The sequence below is a fragment of the Equus caballus genome, chromosome 7 (assembly GCF_041296265.1).
Source record: "Equus caballus isolate H_3958 breed thoroughbred chromosome 7, TB-T2T, whole genome shotgun sequence".
Lineage (NCBI taxonomy): Eukaryota > Metazoa > Chordata > Mammalia > Perissodactyla > Equidae > Equus > Equus caballus.
In genome coordinates, this window is record NC_091690.1 from 31,351,930 (window position 1) to 31,374,394 (window position 22,465).

General features: G+C 43.7%; 1 protein-coding gene across 9 annotated transcripts; it reads right to left on the reverse strand.

Moving 5' to 3' along the window:
* Positions 1–269: 269 nt before the first annotated feature.
* On the reverse strand, positions 270–17,269 carry ZNF202 (zinc finger protein 202). Of its 9 annotated transcripts, none has more exons than XM_070273863.1 (9): positions 17,124–17,258; positions 16,018–16,140; positions 15,703–15,816; positions 6,462–6,956; positions 5,552–5,762; positions 5,103–5,191; positions 4,038–4,167; positions 3,376–3,495; positions 270–2,895 (listed from the first exon to the last, which is right to left on the reverse strand). In XM_070273863.1, exons 4-9 carry the CDS (start codon positions 6,708–6,710, stop codon positions 1,904–1,906), a joined length of 1,791 nt encoding a protein of 596 aa, XP_070129964.1. In that variant the 5' UTR covers positions 6,711–6,956; positions 15,703–15,816; positions 16,018–16,140; positions 17,124–17,258; the 3' UTR covers positions 270–1,903. The 9 variants fall into 9 exon arrangements, with proteins under 9 accessions (XP_070129964.1, XP_005611717.2, XP_014596793.2 ...); XM_005611660.4 differs by having other exon boundaries at positions 6,458–6,956; XM_014741307.3 differs by lacking the exon at positions 16,018–16,140 and having other exon boundaries at positions 6,458–6,956; positions 17,124–17,269.
* Positions 17,270–22,465: the final 5,196 nt, after the last annotated feature.

Genomic DNA, 22,465 nt, shown 5'->3' on the forward strand with positions numbered 1-22,465 from the left:
AAGACAAACTGTGCTTAGACTTTACTCTCTGGTTGAGAAATGTCTGCATATTAGGATAGTCTCTTCTGTAAACTCCAGGTTCAGATCTTACCTCAGCATGCATATATCCCACCTGTGGCTCTAACCATGCCAAGCCTTCTCCAGTCTCATGGAAAACCACTCTCTACTCCCAGATCTCTTTGTGAGTATGAATGCTCTTCAGAAGAATCAGGAACCTGAAGTCCTGGGAAGTGAATGGGTAAAACGGAAAGTCCCAGAAACCAGGGAACTTGGCTGCCAGTGTTACTTTTATTTATTTCATATGTGTGTATTTCCAGAAGGACAATGGTTGACTGGTATTAAAACCAAACCAGTCAATCAGAATATCATTACTGACCAAAATGAGAATTTCCTTGTTGAGCTATTAGGGCTGAGGCCTTGTCATCCCACCCAAATTCCCCTGGTGTACACTGCCACATAATGGATGGAGAAATAGAGAAGAAACCAGGCGCAGAAGATAGTTTCCCTTCTCATGCTTTAATCCCATACCCTGTGCTCCACTTATGCAGGACGCTTTCCCCAGTCCTTGCCACTCCCACGATCAGAGCAGGTGAGGTTCATAATTATTCAGCCTCATCTCCATGGAACCCTTATCAGGCAACAGAGATCCTTGGGCCATGAGATACTACTATTTAGTTCTTAATTACATGAAATCACGTAAGAAAAAGCAAACAACGCAAAAACATGAAAGCCATTTACTCCTGGTAAATTCTTGAGTGTCCCAGGTACTGGGGTTCATAATTTTCCCTGGTATCAGAGAACCGAGGCAGGGATGATGGGGGTTGGGTGTCAGGAGAATAGTCTTGATGGCCTTAGCCAGCAGCAACAGCTTTTCTTAATTTTTCCACAATTTGATCTCAGATCTTCTCCAGTTTTCTTCATAGAAATGAAGGGACCCGGTCAATCATGATTCTATAATTATTATAGTGCCTTTGTAAGCTGACGGTGTTCCAAAATCCCCTCACAAACCCATGCAGAAGGTGCGGTAGGTGGGCTTGTACATACGTGAGAATGTAAATGCTTTCAGTATGCTTCACGGAATCCCTCGGCACCTAAATGCTCCAGCTCACTTGTAGAAGTGCTAGGGACAAAACCAAGAGACTGGCAGGACAGCAGAAGGGGAGGCATGAGTGTTCTAACAGGAAAAACCCACAGGGAACAGGCTTCTGACTAGGTCCTCCTTTCTAGCCGTGTCTGGCACCTGGTGTCATGTTGAGACTGGGGAGGGGAGCAGCCTGACAAGGTCCATAGGAAGCAGCCGTGAGGTTTTCACCCATCAAACACTTCTCCCCTCTCCCCCCAGTATCAAAGGAAAGTGCATGGTGAAGAAGTGAATCAGTGAGAGATTTGTACACTTATCCTGTGAATGTGCCGCAAAGCCATCAGGATGCAAATCTCCTGCCTTGAGTTCAGGGCTGTGTGCTTTAAGATTTGAGCCCAGTAAGGACAGAATCCTAAAGGTTGGTCCCTTGCCAAACCTAAGGTTTGTCCTGGGCCCCTTTAAACTTGGCTGTTAAGGAGTCTTTAGGATATGTAACAGGCTATTTTGGGGAAAATATAATAACCACAAGCTCTTAAGTCTTCTAATTCTCCTACTTCATACCCATGAGGTAGAGGCAGGAGCACTCCCATTAAGGAGAAGCCTCAATTCAGGTTGTACTTTGGGCAAAAAATCCCCTCAAGGAGCAGAAGAAGATTGAGAGGTTCTACCTGGGGGTTTGATTTAGTTGTGGGAAGAGGTTATGCAGATTGGGGCAAGTCAGGGAGACTCCCTAGAAAAGGTCTTCCCAGGCTGACGAGAGCGCTTCTCCTGGCCCGTCCACGGGTAAAGGCTGAATGCAGATCTCCTCACTCGGGGACCTAGCTAGGTCTTTTCTGAGTGGGTCCTCTGATGCCTGATTAAGTGATAGCCTCTGCTGAAGCTTTTCCCACAGGTAGGGCACGTGAATGGCTTCTCGCCAGTGTGCGTTCTTTGATGCCTGACGAGGTGGTCCCTCCGACTGAAGCTTTTCCCACATTCATTGCATCGGCAGGGCCTCACCGAGGCATGTCCTCTCAGGTGCTTTGCAAATGCCGCGCTATGGTTGAAGCACCGCCCACACTCGCTGCAGAGATAGAGCTCCTCAGCGGCGTGTGTTTTCCGGTGTGCCAGGTATCGCCTGTGGTCACTGAAGTCCTCTCCACACTCTCCACACAGGTAGGGTTTGCCTCCAAGGTGGATTCTTTGGTGTGTTGTTAGCACAGATTTCTGGCTGAAGCTTTTGCCACAAATAGTACAGAAGAAGGGTTTTTCTCCTGTATGTGTCCTCTGATGCCTGACAAGGTCTGAAGTCCAACGGAAGTGTTTTCCACAATCCTCACATCTATAGGGTTTTTCAACAGGTGGAGTTCTCTCAGCCTGGACCCGAGGAGAGGTCTCATCCAAATTCTTCCGGTTTAGGGGAAATTTATAAGGAGTGCCCATTTTGTGCACCTTTTGGTGCCTGGCAAGATGTGAGCTCCGTGTGTAACTTTTCCCACACTCCATACATTTATAGGGTTTCTCTCCTGTGTGAGTTCTCAGGTGTCTAACAAGGTGCGAGTTACAAGTGAAACTTTTTCCACATACAGGACAGTCATGATGTCTCCCTAACAGGGGATGGATAGGCATTGTTTCCCGAAGATTTGTTAAACTATTAACTTGAGAAATATTTGTACCAAATCTTCTTTCATTAAGTCTACCTGGATCATCCTCAAAGACGATTTCCCAATCTGGAGTCTGATGAATTTCTGGATCTCCCAAAACAGACCTGTGTAGATCCTCCAAACTCAGCTCTTCTTGCTCAAGATAGTCTTCCTCATCTTCACTCCTGTCTCCTGTAGAGAGGGTGAGAGGAGAAAGGGGAAATTACAGAGATAACGGTGCCTTCTACACAAGGAGGGGATTTTTAAACAGTTTTGGGGGAGCAAGATCATATAGAGAAGCTCATATTTCATAACTCTAGAGGTTGGGAAAGAAGGAAATAACCGGACAACTGAATGCATACCATGTGCCAGGCACTTTCTCATGTGATATCTCATGTCAACAAACCTCAGTATGGACAAGTATCCTCATTTCACAAATGTGGAGACTGAGGAGCAAGAGTTTAAGTGACCTGCTTAGTAAATGGTAGAGCTGCAATTCCAAAAGTTCTGTTTTTTTCCTTTCACCATTTTGCATCACATAGCCCTCAAACAAATGATGGGCAGGGTGAGAGAGAGGAAAAGCATAGAAGAATTTGGCATTCAGCGGAAGATAGCAGCACTGACTAGAGGAACTGGCAAGTAGGGGGGAAGATTCCTTGTGTCATTCCTCACCTGTGTAGGTAAAACTCAGGATTTCTGGCTCTTGAGACTCTTGAGGCTCTGGGATATCTGGGACCAAAGGCTCTTCTTCTCTAACATGGGAGATCTCATCTAGTCTGGGGATTGGAAATGCTGCTCAAGAGAGGGAAAACAGGACATTACGATTGGCAATCAAGTAATAATTCCCTGTGTTAAGAGCAGATCTTTTCTGTTTGGTAGATTGTAGAACAAATATATAGCCAGGTCAGTTGATCAGATCTTGTCTCTTTAGCTTGAGCAGCTCTAACCAAGTACGGCATCTCTCTCACCTTTCATCTACAACTCAGTCATTATACAACTGTAAATGCTACCGTCTTTCCCCATATTCAAGTAAGTAGATTATCTCCAACTTTTATTGCTTATTTCAAAACTCATATGCTCACTTCAAATATACTAAAGCTGTAATATTACAACTTTATTTTCTTATTAGAAGTTTCCAACTACTTTCCAAGCAATTTATCTTCTCTTTAACTTGGAAGGATATCATCTTCCTTAGCTAATCCTTCGACCTCATTGGCAAAGTCAACATAAGAAAAGTGTACTGCATACAGTCTGAGGTCTAAGATCCCCATAATTTCCAACAGGAAAATGATGTCTGTGCTCAGAACACTCTGGAAACAGTTGAAATTCCTTACACAAGGAGACCACAATTCCACAGTCTTCCTCCAAGACATATTCTCCATAGAACTCTTTCTGTGTTGGATCCAGATCACTCCACTGGTCCTGAGAGAAGCACACAGCCACATCCTTGAAGGTTACCAACCCCTGAAACAACACAAAGATTCAATTAAAGTGTGATGCTTCACGGAGCCTCATCTTTTGTTCCTGCAATGAAAGTCACTGGTATAGGCAGAATCCACCCAGGAGACAAAAGGAACTCAAATGGGACACCTGGCTCCCTTTCAGGAAATCTGCGTTTCGCCCTCTGTCCCTGCTCCTCGACCTGCTACTTTTGCACTGGCCTCCTGCTGCTCCCTCCAGTCCCAATGCCTTCCCTCAGGACCAGCCTATGTTCTTCTCCTCCTTGAAGATATTGTTTAAAATATAAGACAAGTCTTCCAAGTCATCATTCAACTTCCTAGTTGATGCTTTAATATTACCTACATTTCTGTAAAAACTACTCTTTTCTAGGAAGCTTTCCCTAACTGACCTTATCTAATCACCTATATCACTTACATAGTCTACAGAGCAGAAACAGGATTTTTTTCTTTAGCTAGACTACAATCTAAAAACACAGATGAAATCTCCAGCCACACAGCTCAGTTTCGGGGCTCTGACCATGATGAATGCTTCATAAATGTCATGGCCTGACACTGGAAGAGTACGCCACACAATTTCAGAAATTGTTTCTAAAGCACAGTCAGTCATTCTTACAAATGTCTATCAAGGTTATTCCTAAAAACAAAAACAAACTCTCATTCAAACATTCGAAATTGTAGTGCACTGTTACAAAGTAGCCCCATTTCATTAGTCCCTCTGGTCAATGGCACATAAGGAAGCTTTGGAGCCCGCAGATCCAACTGAGGCTGTTATAGTGCTCTCATTAGAGGCAACTCCTCCCCTCCAGACACATGCAGAACTGAGAACTGGACTGGCAAAAGGACAGTGGAAATCCGTGTCCTGTCTGACTCGTTTCATATATGGCTAATGCCCACTAGTTCTTCAGATTCTCTGTGCTACAGAGGGAAACTAGGGCGCACCTGTGACAGAGCAGTAAGAAGGGCAACCATCTCTTGGTTTCCATTGTTCCTCTCTTCAGGAAGGTCTGGGTCCTGTGGCAATGGAACTTCTAAGAAGAAAAGAAGGCAGAGATCAGTGATATGTAGTGCACCCCTGTAACTGGCAAAGAGCTGAGCATCCCCCATCATCTTTGGTGGGAAGGTAGGAATCAAGAAACCGGCCTAAGAACAGCTCAAGTCATCCCAATGCTACCACCTATAACACTACTGAAATGCCAAAAGAATAACCAAGAATATTACCACCTGAGCTTAGCCCTATTTGTGGGGGACTCTAGCTGGTACTGTTTCCTCTCAACTCCCTGGGTTCTGTAATTTATTCCCATTACAATCTACCCAGCCTTCTTGGTATAGGAGAAATATCCCCCTCCCCATACTCTGCCACCATCCCCCTTCCTGCTGAGGTTTCTCACCGCTCTCCTGCAGGGGCTGGAACTCCAACTCATGGCATGGGCTCTGCTCTTCTGGTGGCTCCAGATCTGGGCTCTGTGTCATCTCTTCATGGGACTCCTCAGGGGTCGAGGTCTGCACAGGATCCTGCAGCTCCGTAGGTGACTCAGGCTCTACTCCTGGATGCACTGTTTCCTCTGAAAGGACTTCCTGGCCATGAACATGGACAGTCACCTGGGAATAATTCCAACTTCCAGTCACCATGGAGTCAGGAGGAAAATCTTGGTTGTCGTCAGGGCTTATTTTAGGAGAAGTTGCCAAGAGAAAAACTCCCAAGGGGACTCAGATGAGGAGGGGAAACTTGAGTTCCAGTGAGGCATGCAAGGTGGAGTTGAAGGTTACCCTCACCAGGACAAGGCAGGGGACACTCAGATACCGCACTGCTTTCTCACTTCCCTCAACCATGCCCCTGGCACCCAGGGCTCTGAGGTACCCATCCTTCCCATCTCTACCTATCCCACCCGCAGCTCTCCCTGCTGTTTGCTTCCCTGTCTTGTTGTCCTGGGAGGGGGCTCTGTGACTGAGGGTCTATAAGAACCTTTGAGGAAGTTACCAAATTGTCCTTCCCAGGAAGAGGAGGTTCAACATCCAAAGGGAAAGCCAGAGCCATATGACCCTTGGGTGCTGAGGCCCTTAAGACAGACTGCAGGCAGGTGTTTCAGAAACCAGGAAGTCACACTCACCACACACAAACGCACACATACACACCTCTGCCCCGTGGAGCTTACGGATCTAGGCGCAATCTAAGGGCAGAGCCAGTTAAATTTAAATGGCAATTTATGGGGGCCCTGTAAGCCCTACCCCCAAATTCATCCTTCCAGCAAAAAGTCCCCCTCCACATCACACAGATCAGGACTCCCCCTCCTCACCCACCGCCTTGGTCTCCTGGGTTGTTTCTGCAAACCCTCCACCAGCGTCACTGCCTCCTCGCCACTCTCTGGTCGCTGGCCCCGCACCCAGCTCTGCAGTTCTCCAGGCAGGACGGTAAGGAACTGTTCTAGCACAAGCAGCTCTAGGATCTGCTCCTTGGTCCGCCTCTCTGGCCTCAGCCACTGATGACAAAGTTCTCGGAGTCGAATGAGAGCTTCTCGAGGGCTTGCTGCTTCCTGGTAGCGAAAGCATCGGAAGTTCTGGTGCGAGGTCTCCAGCACAGGGTCATCCCTCTGTAAGACAGACTCTGGCCTACAGGTGAAATCATCTTCCAATTTCACCATAAGTATTCCCTCTTCTTCCCAAAGATCCTGGTCCTCTGGTTCCAAGGCTGTAGCCATTTTCTGGTTCTGGGGTGGTCTCACACCATTTAGAGCTCACACTGTCATTAACCTCCAGTTTGAGCCTGGGGACCTCGAGGAATTTCTCCCAAGGGACCTGGGGTAGAAGAGTAGAGACAAACAACAGTATAAGCATGAAATTATACACAGGGATAACAGTTATGAGTTCAATCATAATCCTGCACACATACTACTTCCTCAAACTATTAAATCTCCTTTCCCCTAATCTGCATAACTATATGTTATAAATGGATCTAGTTGGAATAGGAAGATGTATGTCTCAAGGTATGTTTCCCCATCTCTTTTCCTAGGCAAGGTTCACATCCCATAGAAAAACACCACTTTTCTACTTCATGAAACCAGTGAACCTAAAAGGAATAGCCTAGGAGAAAGGACAATCACCTGCTGAAAAACGTGGTATTGACTGCAAAAGAGCACCCCCACAAGCAACCTTCCTCTTGTTGATGTTTTTAATTAGACCTACAGACCCTCAAACCCAAGGTTCAAAATTGAATTCATTACTCTAACTCCCAAACCCACTCCTCTTCCCGGAGTCCTGTCTTGGCTGAGACCATCACTTGTTAAATAAACACTCAACTCTGTAATCCTTGGATTCGACTTTGATTCTTCCCCATGGCCTACAGCTCGTTAAGCCAATTCTACCTCTTAGGCCTCTAAATCCGTCTCCTCATCGTCTTTCCCATAGACTGCTTTAGCTTGGGTCGTCATCTCTTGCCTGGACCACTGCCATACTCCCTAACTGCGATCCCTGCAGAACGCAACTATGAGCACAGTGTAACAGAAGTACCTGTGGAGCTTTTGCAGAACACAGTATCACATATCATTCTGCATATTCTGATTGTCAACCTAGGCAACTGTGTCTTTAGAAAATCTGTGTGTTGTTCTGATGTGCATCCTGGTTGAAAAATACCTAGGGTGTGTAAGGTTGAAAGAGAGTCCTGAAGTCAGACTGCTAGGGTTTGAATCCTGGCTCTATTGTTCACTAGGTCTGGGGCCATGGGCAGTTCCTATTCTCCTTACACCTGTTTCTCCATTTACAGAATGGAGGTAATAATGGTATCCACCTAATGGGGTTACTATGAGGATCACATGCATCATTATCTGTGAAGTACTCAGAAGAGCAATAGCATCCCAATGTTAACTATTAACTTCCTAAATTATAGTTCCAACTGTTCCCTCAACATTTAAAAATAACTTTTTACTGTTAGAAATATATTCTCAAGCCTCATATCCTGCTTTTTCCTCTGTACTACCTGGCTATAAGGAACACACTGCTGATCTCCCTACAATAGGGTGTCTTCAGGCCTCCATGCCTGTATGAAGGCTTGCTCCTCTGCATGGAATACTCACTCCCCCACCCCCAATGCCGCATGGTATGTTCTCATTTCTTCTTAACAAGTCCCCTCTTCTTCATTCCCATGATTTACAATGTAGGCCCTTATCAGTTCTTGTCTGGATTACTGCAACTGCCTCCAGATATGAGCCACTTGCCTCTAGATTTGTTACCTTCAAGCTACCATTCATAGTATCACAAGAGTGAGCGCTCTTGACAAATCTGGTCATGTCCCTTTCCTGTTTAAGATCATCACTCCTCCCTGTCTTCTAAGTGAAAGACAAACTTCTAAGTACTATACAGTGGGTTGACCTTCACCTTGTTGTTGCTTTTGCCCCCCTCCCCAATCCTTTCACACACACAGTGTATGCATGTGAAGCACACAAAAGCCCTATGCTCTCTGGCTTTGGGACATGCTCTTCCTTCTGACTCGTCACCCTTCATTAGGTTAAACTTATCTTTCAAGATATAGCTCAGGCTTCGCGTCTTCTGAGATGTTTTCTTTGATCTCATTATGCCTACCCTTAGACATGGTTAGAAATCACTTTGCTTCCATAGCAACCTGGGCATATCTCCATCACCCATCTGTCATATCACATAGCTATTGTTTATCTTCCCTCTGAAACTCCCTGAAGTTAAGGACTGTGCTTTCCATCAATCTCCAATACCTATTAAAGTGCACAAAAAATGCATTTAAATGAATAAACCTCCACTTGGAAGTTTTCTTCCAACTATAACAGGAAGAAACAATCTTTTCCTCTATTATGTTTCTGCTCTTTTTTATTCACCAAATCTTACTCATTCTACCTTCTAAATGTTTTCCAAATTCATTTATCTCATCTCCACTGCCATTCCCCTAGTGGAGCCACTATGACCCACTAGAAGGTGTTAAAATAACCTTTAAAAAAAAATGACGATATCCTCAGCCCCTACACTGCAACTGGCACATAACAGGCACGTCCGCATTCAATGAAGGACACGGTTCAAGTTTCACCACTGGTATTCCTGGTCCTGCCTGCTCCAGACCACTCTTCACATGGAACCTGCGGGATTCTTCATTTTTCAATCTTTTGGTGCTTCACTGCAACTCTTCAGATCCACCGTCAAGGTTATCAATCCACTCCCAACAGCTGTGTCTAATATGCTGTTGCCCGTCAAACGAGTTTAATTTCAATAACCATATTATTCGCTTTTATTATCCATCTCAAATCACTTCATTCATGCTTATTTCATTTTTCCATTAACCTCAAGCATTTACTACATAGTTTCAGTCTGTTTTAGATAGTTCCATAATTTCTACATTTTCATGTGCTAATTTTCCTATTTATTAAATCTGCTGACTCTACCCCACGGTGGTTTCTAATTTTTTTAATTTTATGCCCATCTTGACTGGGATTGTTTTTTCTTTGGGAGTCCCGAGAATGCTGTTATAAAAGAGAGGCCTTTGAAAAGAATTTCCTTTGCTTCTACCTAAGTACTAATGGTTTCAATGATGTTGGATCAGTTTTTATGTTAATTTCTCACGGTATTCCAGAATCATGCCGATAGCGTATTATTTGGGCCTATGCCTGTGAGTGATTTTTGTGTTACCCAAGGCTACTTCCTTGCCCATTTGCTTGACTGGCAGACAGATTTTCACAAAGGGGATAGCTCTTCAAGGCTCCAGGATGGCAGACGGTTTAATTCCATATCCCTCCTCCATCCTCACCAGTTCCCCAATTCATATCTCCTTGTTGGAGCATAGGTATTAGAACCCCAAACTCCAGAAGTGTTATTCGGTTTGAAATCTCCTTGGGCTGTGGTGGACTCAGCTTGTACTTACTCCTTTAGCTTTTATTCCTGGAATCTATACATTTACCTTTAGTTTTGGAGGGGGCAGGCATTTAATAATGGGCAGGAGCCCCATCCACATGAGTTCCACCTGCAATATTGCAAGAAGGTCTGCGTGGTGAACTTTCTAACATACAAAATGAGCCACTGTCTTCACATTGTCCATAGTATGAAATTGAAACTCCTTATAATTTGATACTCAAGGCCCTTTAAGACCTGGCCCCTGCCTACTTCCTTTTCTCCTATGACTGCCACTCCCACTGAAAGTCACTGCTTGAATGGACTGTTCTCTCTTTTCTATGCTCTCATTGGGCTTTCCTGATGCTGTTCACTCTGCCTGAAATGCTCTTTTCTACCCTCTTTACTTAGTTCACTCTACTCACCCTTCAGATCTGTTTTCCAGGATGCTTTTCCTGATCCTCCAAGATTGTTTCCACAGGAACTTGTACCCCTCTCCCCATATCATACCACACACATATATCTATCTATTTTTTATGTGGTAAAAAGTGTTCATCTTGCTGTTTAACTTGCCAGACTAAGGCTCTGAGGGCAGCACATGCAGCACCCAGCACGCCGCCTGTCAGGCAACAGGTGCTCAAGCACAGAACACTTATTAAGTTTTTTAAAGTCTTTTTTTGGAAGGATAAATACCCTGTCTTATTCTTATTCATACAATTGTCCAGCAAACTGTGCCCTAGACAAATGAATAAATAAGGAAGAAACATTTACTTTTTGGCCTGTGAGTAAAACAGAATATGCTTAGTGGTTCCTAACATGATGAAACCACAACTCATCACAAAGCATCTTCAGGTTGCCAATGTAAGCCACACAAAGCTGTGTGTTTGGAAAAAAATCATTTTCCTTTGAGGATCTGAATCAACTTTAATAAGCACAAAACCAGACAGCACATAATTTAATGCAACTACAATGATTACTTATCCAGACAAAGCTTCCCAATCCCTCACCTTTCTATCCCTGGAAGAGAAGATGGAATTGGTACATAGCATCTTTAGGTTTAACGAAAGGATTTCCATTATCTTAAAAGTCTAAGAAGCCATGCCTAGTGAAGCAGACTAGGAACTCTCATCATTTTCATGTAGCACTAGCTCAAGAGACTCCCTACCATAGATTCATGACAGAGGATTCCTGTTCTCACAGAGCTTTGCACTCCAAAAAAAATATAACAGCACCACATAAAACCGGCCATTTTTCACAGCCCTTCAGCAATCATGAATTGCAATTTCCATTGCTTGTTTTGTATTTACTTTGGCAGCCTAGGAAGATGAGATGAAGGCAAACAGATCAGCAACAGCGGAATGAAGGGAGGAAAAGGAGTCCTTGGTGGGGCAAGATGGGAAGGAACAGAAGGCAGATGGTGCTGTGGAAAAGCCCACAATTAGGTATCCAAAGATGTGCGTTCCAGCCCCAGATCCCCCAGTAACTGGAGCTGTTGAGGGTCTCATGAGATACGTACACAAGAGCCCTGGGAAACAGTAAAGCCCTCTGCAGATAACCATTCTCTTAACTCAGAGAATTAGCTGAGATCCATGAGAGCTTATGAACTAAAATGTGCTGTGCAAATGTCAGTTTATCAATATTAGACACAGAAAATGGACCTTGTGTTTTATCCTAAAATTCAGGGGATGTGCTGCACCGCAAGTCTGCTTTGCAATTTGTTGCCCTTGCTATTCTAATACCTTCCTTCGAGGTCTGTCCTTGGAAGGGTTCCAGTGAGAGAGAAAAACCGAACACCAGGATACTGTAGGGAGACTGTGAAGCCAGGCCAGGAAGAGTGAAAGACCTGGTTCCAGAAAGCTCTAAAACAATGTGTGCAGAGACACTTCCCAAGCCTAGGCCTGGACAAGCGCCATGACCTAGTCTCTTCAGTGTATGTTTCTAAGACATATGGGGCAGGACTGGGGAGATGTGGGAAAGGTAAGACTTTTCTCCAATCTTTGGTCCAGCTGTCTCTGGCCCTTATCTGAATGTGTCACATGCCAGTGAAGGCCCTAACTCAATTCTACTGACAAGAACAGAAAACTGCAGGCAATGAAAGGATATCTGGTTCTCTACCTTAAAATGTTACTACTTGGGGTGATCTTTCTGAACCCTAAATGACACGTTTTGTACTCATAATTTAATCTACCTATAGGAGAGACAGGGATCTGACTACTGGCAAACAATCTTCAGAAGAAAATAGTGATCAGAGAGGTTCAAATGATTATATTTAGCAGATTATCTATATCCCTTCCAGTCTCCATTCTTATCTTTTACCCTATTGCAGGCTCCTAATCTGGAAATTTGAATATGACCGCTCACTGGGGCTAACCAGACATTGCAACAGCTCTTCTCATCGTTCTAGAATAGAAATCAACTAATAAAAACTGTTCATTATCCTTTTCCAATGCTGTATTGTTCTTTAAAACTAAAGATTATCCAGCATGATCCTTCTACTGGAAAAACTGTCTTTCATCATTAACTGTTCTCCATACAGATGCGTGTCTATGCTTCCCACATAATGCTTAGGAGCTTTGGGGCCTTGGGTTTGGAACCCTCTCCTCACTTACTAGCCATGTGACGCTCCCTACGCCTCAGTCTCATCTTCAAACTGTGGCCAATACTACCTACCTCACGTGGCTGTTTTAAGGAGTAAATGAAGTAATGTACAGAATCATTCAACCGAGTGCCTAGGCAGATACTCAATATATTTTGTTCTCTTTCCTTTAAATTGCTTTAAATCCTTTTGGGAAGAATGCGAGATTTCAATGATAAACAAAGCAAACAGTCCTTTATTTCATCATAATTCCAAAAAAAGAAAATTAAAATACACAGAAAAAATCTTGATTTACTGTTATATTACAAATAAAGTGTTAAACCAAAAGAAGAGCCATTGCTTTGAAGGCTCTTATAAGCTAAGATTAAATAAGATCCTTGGAACATAGACGGGACAAAATCTTAAAGGTGGGTTCTCTGCCAAAGACCTTATTAGCAATCCTTCTATGTACAATGTCATAGCCGTGTCCCCTCTCTAACTGGGAGGAGGGAATTTGAGGCAGCTTAGTATACCCAAGATGGCCCTTAAAACTTAACCCAGAAGGCAAAAGTAAGGCAAGGGCCGCATTCACTGACTTTGGGCCTTTTAACAAATCATAATCAGCATGCTTCAAACCACGTTTAAAAACTATTTCTTTAAAATATTTTTGCATTTAAAGTTTTTATTCCTTCATTAGATTCAACATAAAATACTTAAGTAGAAAAGGTAGAAGTGGCTTAAAGCTTACTATGATACGTTTCAAAGAAACAGAATACAGTGTAGAGAAGGGGAAGACAGAAGAAATAAAAAGAGAGGCAAGATAAGTAGAGGGTGGTAGAGGGAAGAGTGTGGAGACTAAGACATAAATATCTTCTGCCATGAAATGTTGTACTTTGTGGTTACGATCAAGGTATAAAGCGGGTATAAAAATGTCGAGAGTAAATATGAAAAATGTAAAATAAAGCTATAAAAATCATAAGATTTCAATTTACTTTAAATTAAAATGTTTTCTATAGTATGTACCACAGGCCAAGGAGGCAGTGTTGGACAGTCGATAGTTCTGCCTTTGGAGGGAGATGAGCTGTGTTCTAGCTCCTAAAGATGTGTCATCTTGAAAATGGGGGTGATTCTCTATTTAAAGGCAAAGAGCTAGATGATCTTTTGAGAAACTATCAAGGTTTTTGATGGTGATAAAAGGGGGGCTTTGAGAGGAACAAGGATATACGGCTTCTTCATTGAGTACTTGGGCCATAATCTATTAGCCTAGGATGGTGAGAGGGATCTAGGCAAGAGTCAAGAAGCGCTAGAAGCCAAATACAGATTTTAAGAGTCCAGAATTAAATATCTGGCCATCGTGATCATATTGGTTAATCTCCAACATGAAGCTAGGCTTTTTAACCATAAAAGTTATCACCCAGAGGTGGTTAATGGCCTAAATAATGCAGGCCAATCTATATGCTTCACTTAAAACAGAACATCACAAACTAACCTGAAGCAGGAAAAAGGCAGTCATCAAACCTACCACCCACCCTGATGAGGACAGCAGTTTTCATTTGGCAGCTAGAATAAAACTAGCTGGATCCAATTAATTACTACAATGAACATGGACAATGCCAATCACACAGTTAGAGGAACCATTATTTAATGAAAAATAACAGAATATAGCTTATAAACATAGCTGACCGAGGTGTAATATGGATAATTCAGAAGAGTCAATTCAAAAGTCATTACTATGTTCTTAGTTTTGTAATTAATATTCTCTGTCAGGATACTCCCTGCTCTGTATCTACATGACTTCCTTCTGGTTTGCCCAAGGCTCCCTTGCATATGATGAGATGATAAAGGATGGGATCCATGCCTGCTGGATCAGAGGAATCTGAGGAGTATGAGGTTTCCACTGCAGACTAAATCATGCTCCAAGGTAGAAGCAAGCCCAGGATGCCATTCTGTGGGCAGTGGTTAGTGTCTATCTCCCACTGTGAGCCCTGCCCTGAGGGTAAGACCCTCCTTATTCATTTTTGTATTCCCAGTGCCTAACACTTTGTCAAACATTTGGTAGGAAAGGTACTCAATAAATGTGTGTTCAATTTAATTAAGCTGTCTATTTCTCTTCCCCCAATCCGGATACAGAAGCACTGAAATTCAGAACATCAGTGGGTGCCAGGGCTTCTGGGTAATACACCACTCACAGGGACATTATTGCAATTTGGCATTAGCATTTATTCCAATCTCCTGGGGAGAATCAGGTGGCACAGCCATATGCTGCTTTACTGTGTGGCATAGGATTAGCGGAGAAAAATTTCTTCAAGGGGGGAGGAGGGCAGGGGATGGAGTTCATTCATTCCACAAATATCTACTGAACCTCAATTGCATGTTTCAGACAACTCAACGTGCTGGGCAAAGAAAGGTGAAAAAAGCACAGGCTCTGTCCACAAAGAATTTAACATGTAGTCAATAAAAAGCAGGGACTTTAGCATACTAGAGATTCTCAGCAAAAACCTCGAATATGGGTATAAGCTATATGATCAAAATGGAAGGTCCTATCAAGAGAATTGAGAAAATCAAGGTAGAAACTCATCAATATTTACCTTCAATTTAGCATAACTTAGCACCTCGAGTTTTAAGTACACTTTCTTAATTTTACAAGCAAAAGAACTTAGACCTAAGTGGTTAAATTATCCACACAAGATCGTATTACTGGTTTCAGCACAGAAGTACTCACACCGATCTTGTGATCCCCAAACCACTGCAATGTTTATGAGAAGTTGTTTGGCCAAAGGCAGTGGTTTTCAAGGTGAGAAACCCAGACCAGCGGCACCAGCACCTGAGAACTTGTCAGAAATGCAAATTCTCAAGTGCCTGCCCAGACCTATTATGGGAAACTCTGGGGGTGGCCCAGCAATCCGTATTTAATAAGCCCCTCAAATGCTTAAGAGGCAGGATAAGTTTGAGAACCTGTAACTAAGACAAAGGAAGTAAATCTGAGGTTCAAGCAGAAAGGATTCAACTTTTCCAGTGCTGGTTAAACCTAAAGGAGAGTTCGCAAAAGGAGAAGAGTCTAGGACTGTTACATGTTTTATGCCTGTGCCAAACTGGGGAGAAAAATGTTGTAAACCTGTAACTTACCTCATCTGTACAGTTCGTAAAGGCCAAGAGTGCCTCACATCGTAGTAAACCTGGCTGTTCCCTTGAACTGTCTACTGTAATATGGTTTATGGAAAGAGTTCAAAAGAAGTACAGCTGGAGAAAAAAGGGGGAAAGATTATGTATCCCAGGTGTTCGGTCCTAGGAGGAAAAATGCCCTTCCTCTCTCCAACCCTGCCCACCCACTTATGCTAGACAGTAAGAGCATAAAGTTACCCCAAACAAATGGCCACAAACCCTAACTGCTCCACTGTCACACACTTCCCACCAGCAAGCCTCCCGTGGCTACCCCACAACCTTTCTGAAGTGGCTTTCTGGATCAAGGCCCATGGGGCAGCTTGGAAGAGAAGTTGGGAGGAGGGATGAGGGACTCCACTAGCATTCCTTGTGGCTTCTGAGTGAGGATGCCCTGGGTGTCACCTGCAGAGTGTGGACAGAGAAAAAGCAACAGTTCTAAGCCCAGCCTCTAAGCGAGAGCCTGGAGGTGGTACTGCTCCCCAGAACCAAGGTGGCTGAACAAGAGGGAGGCCTAAGAGCCCACCTTTGGGGAGGTCAGTGCAGGGACCAAGGCTGACAGGGTTATCAAAGCGCCTAGGAGAACAAGAACATCCGATGCCCAGAAAAATAAAAACTGGGCTGACACCTTTCCAAGAGAACATAGCACGTCCATGGCATACAGACTAACAAACTTTTGGTCGAACTAGACAAGCAGCAGGGGCCCGTTCACTCTTGCTGAGGGTAACGGTAGTGCTGAGTAGTAGTGCCAAAACTGGCTACGAGGGGTGAGGGGTCGGGGAGACAGTGGAGACAGCAGCCACAGGCTTGAGAAGCTCGGGGTCGGTCACAGTGGCAGCTGAAGGGCCACAGGCCAGATGGTCTCCAAGGCCTAGTATGACCACGGGTGATAAGATCACGGGTTAGCGTTATCTGCGTGTGTGTTGCAGGGGTGGTCAGCGGTGGAAAGAGTAGGGGTCAGCTGGGCAGGGAGCCTGAGGAGGGATTCTTGAGCAATCTGAGAGGCGGGGTGAGAAGGAGCTGCGGGAAATAAAGGGGCCTAGACGACTACTGCCTCGGTTCCGGGGGGCAGCTGGCGCGGAAGCAATGGGAGGTACGGACTAACTACGTTTCTGCAGGCCTCAGGAGGGGGCGGAGGGCGGTGGCTGGAAAGAAAGAAGCCTGGAGTGCCATCGCGTCTCCGGGGGTCCTAGCTCCGGCCATCAGGAGACACGGGGAGCACAATGCCGTGGCCCCCTTACTACACTGCTGCCGCCTCCTCCCCAGGACTGTACGATTTCCCCAGGCTCCGGGGGGGGCGGGGTCTTCGACCCCTCCCCCTCTTCCCCGCCCTGCCCTGCCCTGCTCAGCCCGATCCGACCCGGCCCGGCCCGGCCCCCAGCACTCACGGCTCCGACAGCTCCGGCAGCTCCTCCCCTGCCCCGGCTTCTCCCCCACCCACTCCCGGCCGAAGCAGCGCCGCCGGATCCGAGCCGCGCGGGGCCTGGCGGGTCGGAACACGTGGGGCCTTTTCGCCCGGAAGCGGAAGCTGCCCTTCGCCCCGCCTCCTCGTCGCGCTGGAGCCTTTCTAGGCTTTGGGAGGTTTGGTTCTCTCTATGTGCCCAGCGGGGGTTTGAGGCTCCGTGCCCTAGGATGACTCGGTGCGAAAAGCCGGGTGCCAGACCGCTTCCGTCTGCACAGCCCCTCCTGTCTGAGCGAGGAGGCCCTGCCGTTTACACATACACATCTGCAGGGGGTTTCTTTTCGTTTTTCTGTTCTTGATCTTTTGTTTGTTTTGATTTAAGTGGCTATACCTCTACGTGCTTCTCCTGATTTTTTTCTTTTACATTTTCCGCGAAGCAAGGCAAAAATGAGAGCAGTTTTGGGGTTGAATACTGGCTCTTGCATTCGCCATCAGTTGCAGGATCTTGTACAAATCCTTCCACCTCTCTGAATCTCAGTGCCCATCTAAAATGGGGGTGATGATACCATTGCTCTTAGGGCGAGATGACACATTGCATGTGAACATAGTAAGCTCAGTAAGAGGAAAGTTATGGTATCATTCTCCTCTATTTTTCTTTGAGTATTTCTTTCTGTTTCTTCATTTTGAGACGCTCTTGCCTGATCTCATTTGCTCATTTTTGTCTGAGTCAGTGACATTTGTGCCTGTACCTGCTGGTTTCCTTCTTACTCTCTCTATCCGTAGCACCCCTTCAGTCACCACTTTCCACATGCCTGTGAAGCCTGCCTTTTCCCCAACTATATCTTACGCATTTCATTTTCATGGGACGTATTGCTGGGGTCTGTTGATTGTGTTTGCACCCAGGGTATTCATCACTTTTGGTGGAGGGAGAGGAATATGCAGGGGAGGAAGACATTTCCTCTACCTGCTCTGGGTCCTTCTGCCTGGACAAGGAATTAAACTCGCGGGAGACAGAATAACAGGAGAAAATTAAATAAAGCTTTATAACATGTGTACATGGGAGAGGCTCAGCTAAACTGAACAACTTGCCAAAATAGCAGAAGTTCTCACCTTAAATACCATCCTCAAGTAAAGACAAAGGAGGATGTTGGGGGTGGGGGGAGTCAGTTGTGGGTGATTACCCAAAAAGCACAGTAAACAAGAGTAGGGTTATTATGCAGATTTAAGTCCTTGCCTTCCGTATTAAGAGTTTCTAGAGACAAGGTCATCCCTACTTCTTCCTAGTACAGAGAGGGAGACATCCTCACAGATGGAGATTTCCTTTACAAATGTAAATGTCTGTTAACAAAGGGTAAGTAAATTCTACTTTTCAGAGTTTCTTTCCTGTCTGCAATTTTTCAAAAGTAACCAGCCCCAAATAATTCTCATGCCAAAGAGACATGTCTTGGGGTGGCCAAGTCCAGTCTCCCACAAATCTATAGTTTATGAAAGGATACTGTGTGCCAGCTCTTTTCTCTATCTATCTCATTTAATATTTTAAAATAGTAAGTTTATAAATAATACATAAATATGTTCTTTTAAATATTTAAAACATTATAAGTAAAGCTAATGACCTTATACTACTCCTGGCTTCATCTCTCTCACCAGAAGTTTCTTCTAATGAGTCTGGTATGTTTATCTTCCAGAACTTTTTCTATACTTATACATACAATACACATGTATTCATAGAAAATACGTAGTATTGTTTTGTGTGTATATGTATGTGTTGTGGGTATGTTATTTTTTTTTAATGTGTGGGTTTTGTTTTGGTGAGGAAGATTAGTCCTGAGCTAACATCTGTTGCCAATCTTCCTCTTTTTTTTTCCCCTCCCAAAAGCCCCCGTGCATAGTTGTATATCCTAGTTGTAGGTCATTCCAGTTCTTCTATGTGGGATGCCACCACAGCGTGGCTTGATGAGCAGTGCGTAGGTCCACACCCAGCATCCGAACCAGTGAACCTCTGGCTGCTGAAGCCAAGTGCATGAACTTAACCACTGGGCGACGGGGCCACCCCTGTATGTGCGTGTTAAATTCCTCAATTTGCTATTTTCTCCTAGCAGTGGGCCTTGGAGATCTGTCCATAGTAGTGCGTACAGATCTCTCTTATTCCTTTTACTTTCTGGGTAACATTTCATAGCCTGAATAGCCATTTGCCTATTGATATTATATGTTGTTTACAATTGTTGCTGTCACAAACAATGATACAATAAGTATCATCTTTGTGCATACATGTGTTACTCTGAGACAGTATTGCTGGGTCTTAGGTTGTACACATTTAATAGATAATGCCAAATTATTTTCCCAAATGAATGCATCATTTACACTCTTTTTGTTTTTGTTTTTGAGGAAGATTAGCCCTGAGCCAACTGCTGCCAATCCTCCACTTTTTTCTGCGGAAGACTGGCCCCGAGCTAACATCTGTGCCCATCTTCCTCCCCTTTAACGCCTACCACAGCATGGCTTGCTAAGTGGTGCCATGTCCGCACCTGGGACCCGAACTGGTGAACCCCGGGCCACCAAAGGAGAATGTGCACACTTAACCGCTGAGCCACCTGCTGGCCCCAACATTTACACTCTTAACAGCAGTGCATGAGAATATTTTTCCCCACATCCATGACATTCCTTCATGCTGCCAAACTTGTAAATTTTGACCAATCTGATTGGTAAAAAGTGATGTCTCAGTGTTTTACTTTGCCTTTCCATGATTAATAGTAAGACTGAATGTTCTTGTGTATGTTTATTGGTAATTTGTAGGTTTCCTATAAATTTGCCCATTTTTCTATTGGATTTTTTTGTCTTTTTCTTGTTGATTGTTAGATGTTCTTTATGTATTCTAGATACTAATCGTTTGTCATATATGTTGCAAATGTTTTATTCAACTTTATAGCTTATATTCTAACTATGTTTAGAGTATTAAAATTTCAAATTTGATACACTGTTTTTCTCAGTGGCTTTGAATTTCATGTCTTATTTAAAAACTTCTTCTGCACACCAGAGTGATCAGGGCTTCCTCCTGTATTTTCTTCTGCTGCTTTTTTGTTCTCAGATTTTGATTTTATTTTTGTGAATGATATAAGTTGGATATTCTAATCTAATATTGTCTCTGGTAGTTAATTTCCACTTTGAAAACATGGAGTATAAGATATTTACATAACAGAACTGCAGAGAATATAATCCATGTGTGATGTGACTTGTGTTCTATGGAATTATTTGGTCCTTCGTTTATCAGTAATATATTTATTGAGCAACTGCTATTGCAGGACACTGTGGTAGGTAGGTGGAATACAGTGGAGAACAAGAGTGATTTATATCTGTCCTCATGGAGTGGACTTCCGTGTGGTGTGTGTGTATGACATGAAGGAGCTTGGGAGGAAAGAATCAGTTTTAAAAAATTTGCACAATAACTAATTATGATTGTGGAAGTTTCTACAAGGAGAAGTACAGATTGCTATGAGGGCTTATGATTAGAGATCCTAATCCTGGTGGTGGTGCTGGTAGAGAGGCAGTTAGGAAAAGCTTTCTTGAGTAGTAACCTTTCAGATGAATGGTGTTGGATGACTTGGCAGGCTGAGATTGGAGTTGGGTGTGGGCAGTAGGATGAATAAGAAAGAATATTTGAAGTAATGGGAAATAATGAGTATGCAAAAGCCCTGAGATGGGCAGAAGCTTGGGGTATTGGTGAAACTGAGAGACATCTAGTGCATCTGGGGCCAGAGAGCAACAGAGTAATGTGTGAGTTGGGCCTGGTATTGTGGACAGGGATCAGATCTGATAGACCAAGGGTCTAATAGAGCAAATTAGGCCTTATCTGTTAAAGTTATTGGGAAGTCTTGAAAGGGTTTTCATTAATTAAGTGACATGATTAGATGTACATTTTTTGGCTTCTCTGGCCACTGAGGAGAATGAAAGGGTCCAAAAGTGGATGTGGAGAGGTGATTGAGGGAGCTATTATTGTAGGTCAAGTGCTTGGACTAAAGCCATAGTAGTGGATATGGGAGGCATTGGGTTGTTCTTTCTGTTTCTTTTAGAAAAACAGCTGTCTGTGTGTGTGTGTGTGTGAGGAAGATTGGTCCTGAGCTAACATCTGTTGCCAATTTTCTTCTTTCATGTTCCTCCACAAAGCCCAAGTACATAGTTGTGTATCCTAGTTGTAGGTCATTCTAGTTCTTCTATGTGGGATGCCATCACAGCATGGCTTGATGAGCAGTGTATAGGTCCATGCCCAGGATCCAAACTGGCTAACCCCGGACCGCTGAAGTTGAGCATGTGAACTTAACCACTGGGCCACAGGGCCAGCCCTGGGTTGTTATTTTTTTTAACAATATTTCATGAAGAGCAAAGAACTAATTATTATGACAATAGTTGCTTCTGTACGTAGGATAAAGAGAGATTATTTTCCAAAAATCAAAGAAATGGCAGGGATAATAGTGGAGTGAGCTCAGCTGAAAGTGTGTGTAGGAGTTCTACTCTCCTAGTGGTTCAGTCCAAGTCTAGCTGAACACCTGGTATAGGAAGTGGTTGGTTCTGGAAGAGCTATGTGTAAATGGCATTTTTATAATTGGAGTCATTTAAACTTTCCAGGAGAATTTGTAATTCAAAGTGGTGGTAAGCCACTTGGTCAGGCACTAGATACTTTGGTAAATATATAATTACTCCAAATTTTTCTGTATTGTACTTCAGATTTTCTTGTATTGGATTTTAAAAATTTTATCTCCAAGTTAGTTGGGCATTTGTGCATGTCATTGAGTTATAAGATCTGGACAAAAACAGAGATGAGTTTAGAGATATGCCTCAAAGAAGACAGCAGGAAATCTTTAGTCTATGGCACATTGAAAAAATGGTCTGTAGCTAGATAAGCTTGAGAAAGGCATGTACCGTATCCTCCTCTTGGGGTTTATAGTGCATAGGAAGATCATTAAACTGAAAAAGTAAAGCTGAATTTATTACTTGTCAGGTAAGGGAGAGCTGTGTCACTCTAACATGACTTCAGTGAGTCTTTCTAAGTTGTAAGAGAAGGGCTAGATCTAAGATAAAGTGAGGAAGTTTTGCCCAAATAAGGCAGGATCTTGAAGGCCATCACTTGATAGGTTAAGGAGAGAATTGTAAAGTCTCCTTTAGGGATGATCATTGCACTGATTTACATCAGTAATTATAGGCACATTTCTCAATAATATCCAAGATCATATAAGCAGGATCTTTCATATGCAAAAGTTTTGAGATTTGGAAATTTTTTTCAAGATGGCATTAAAGATTCTGAGAAGTTCAGTAGTGAAGGAACCTGCTTGACCT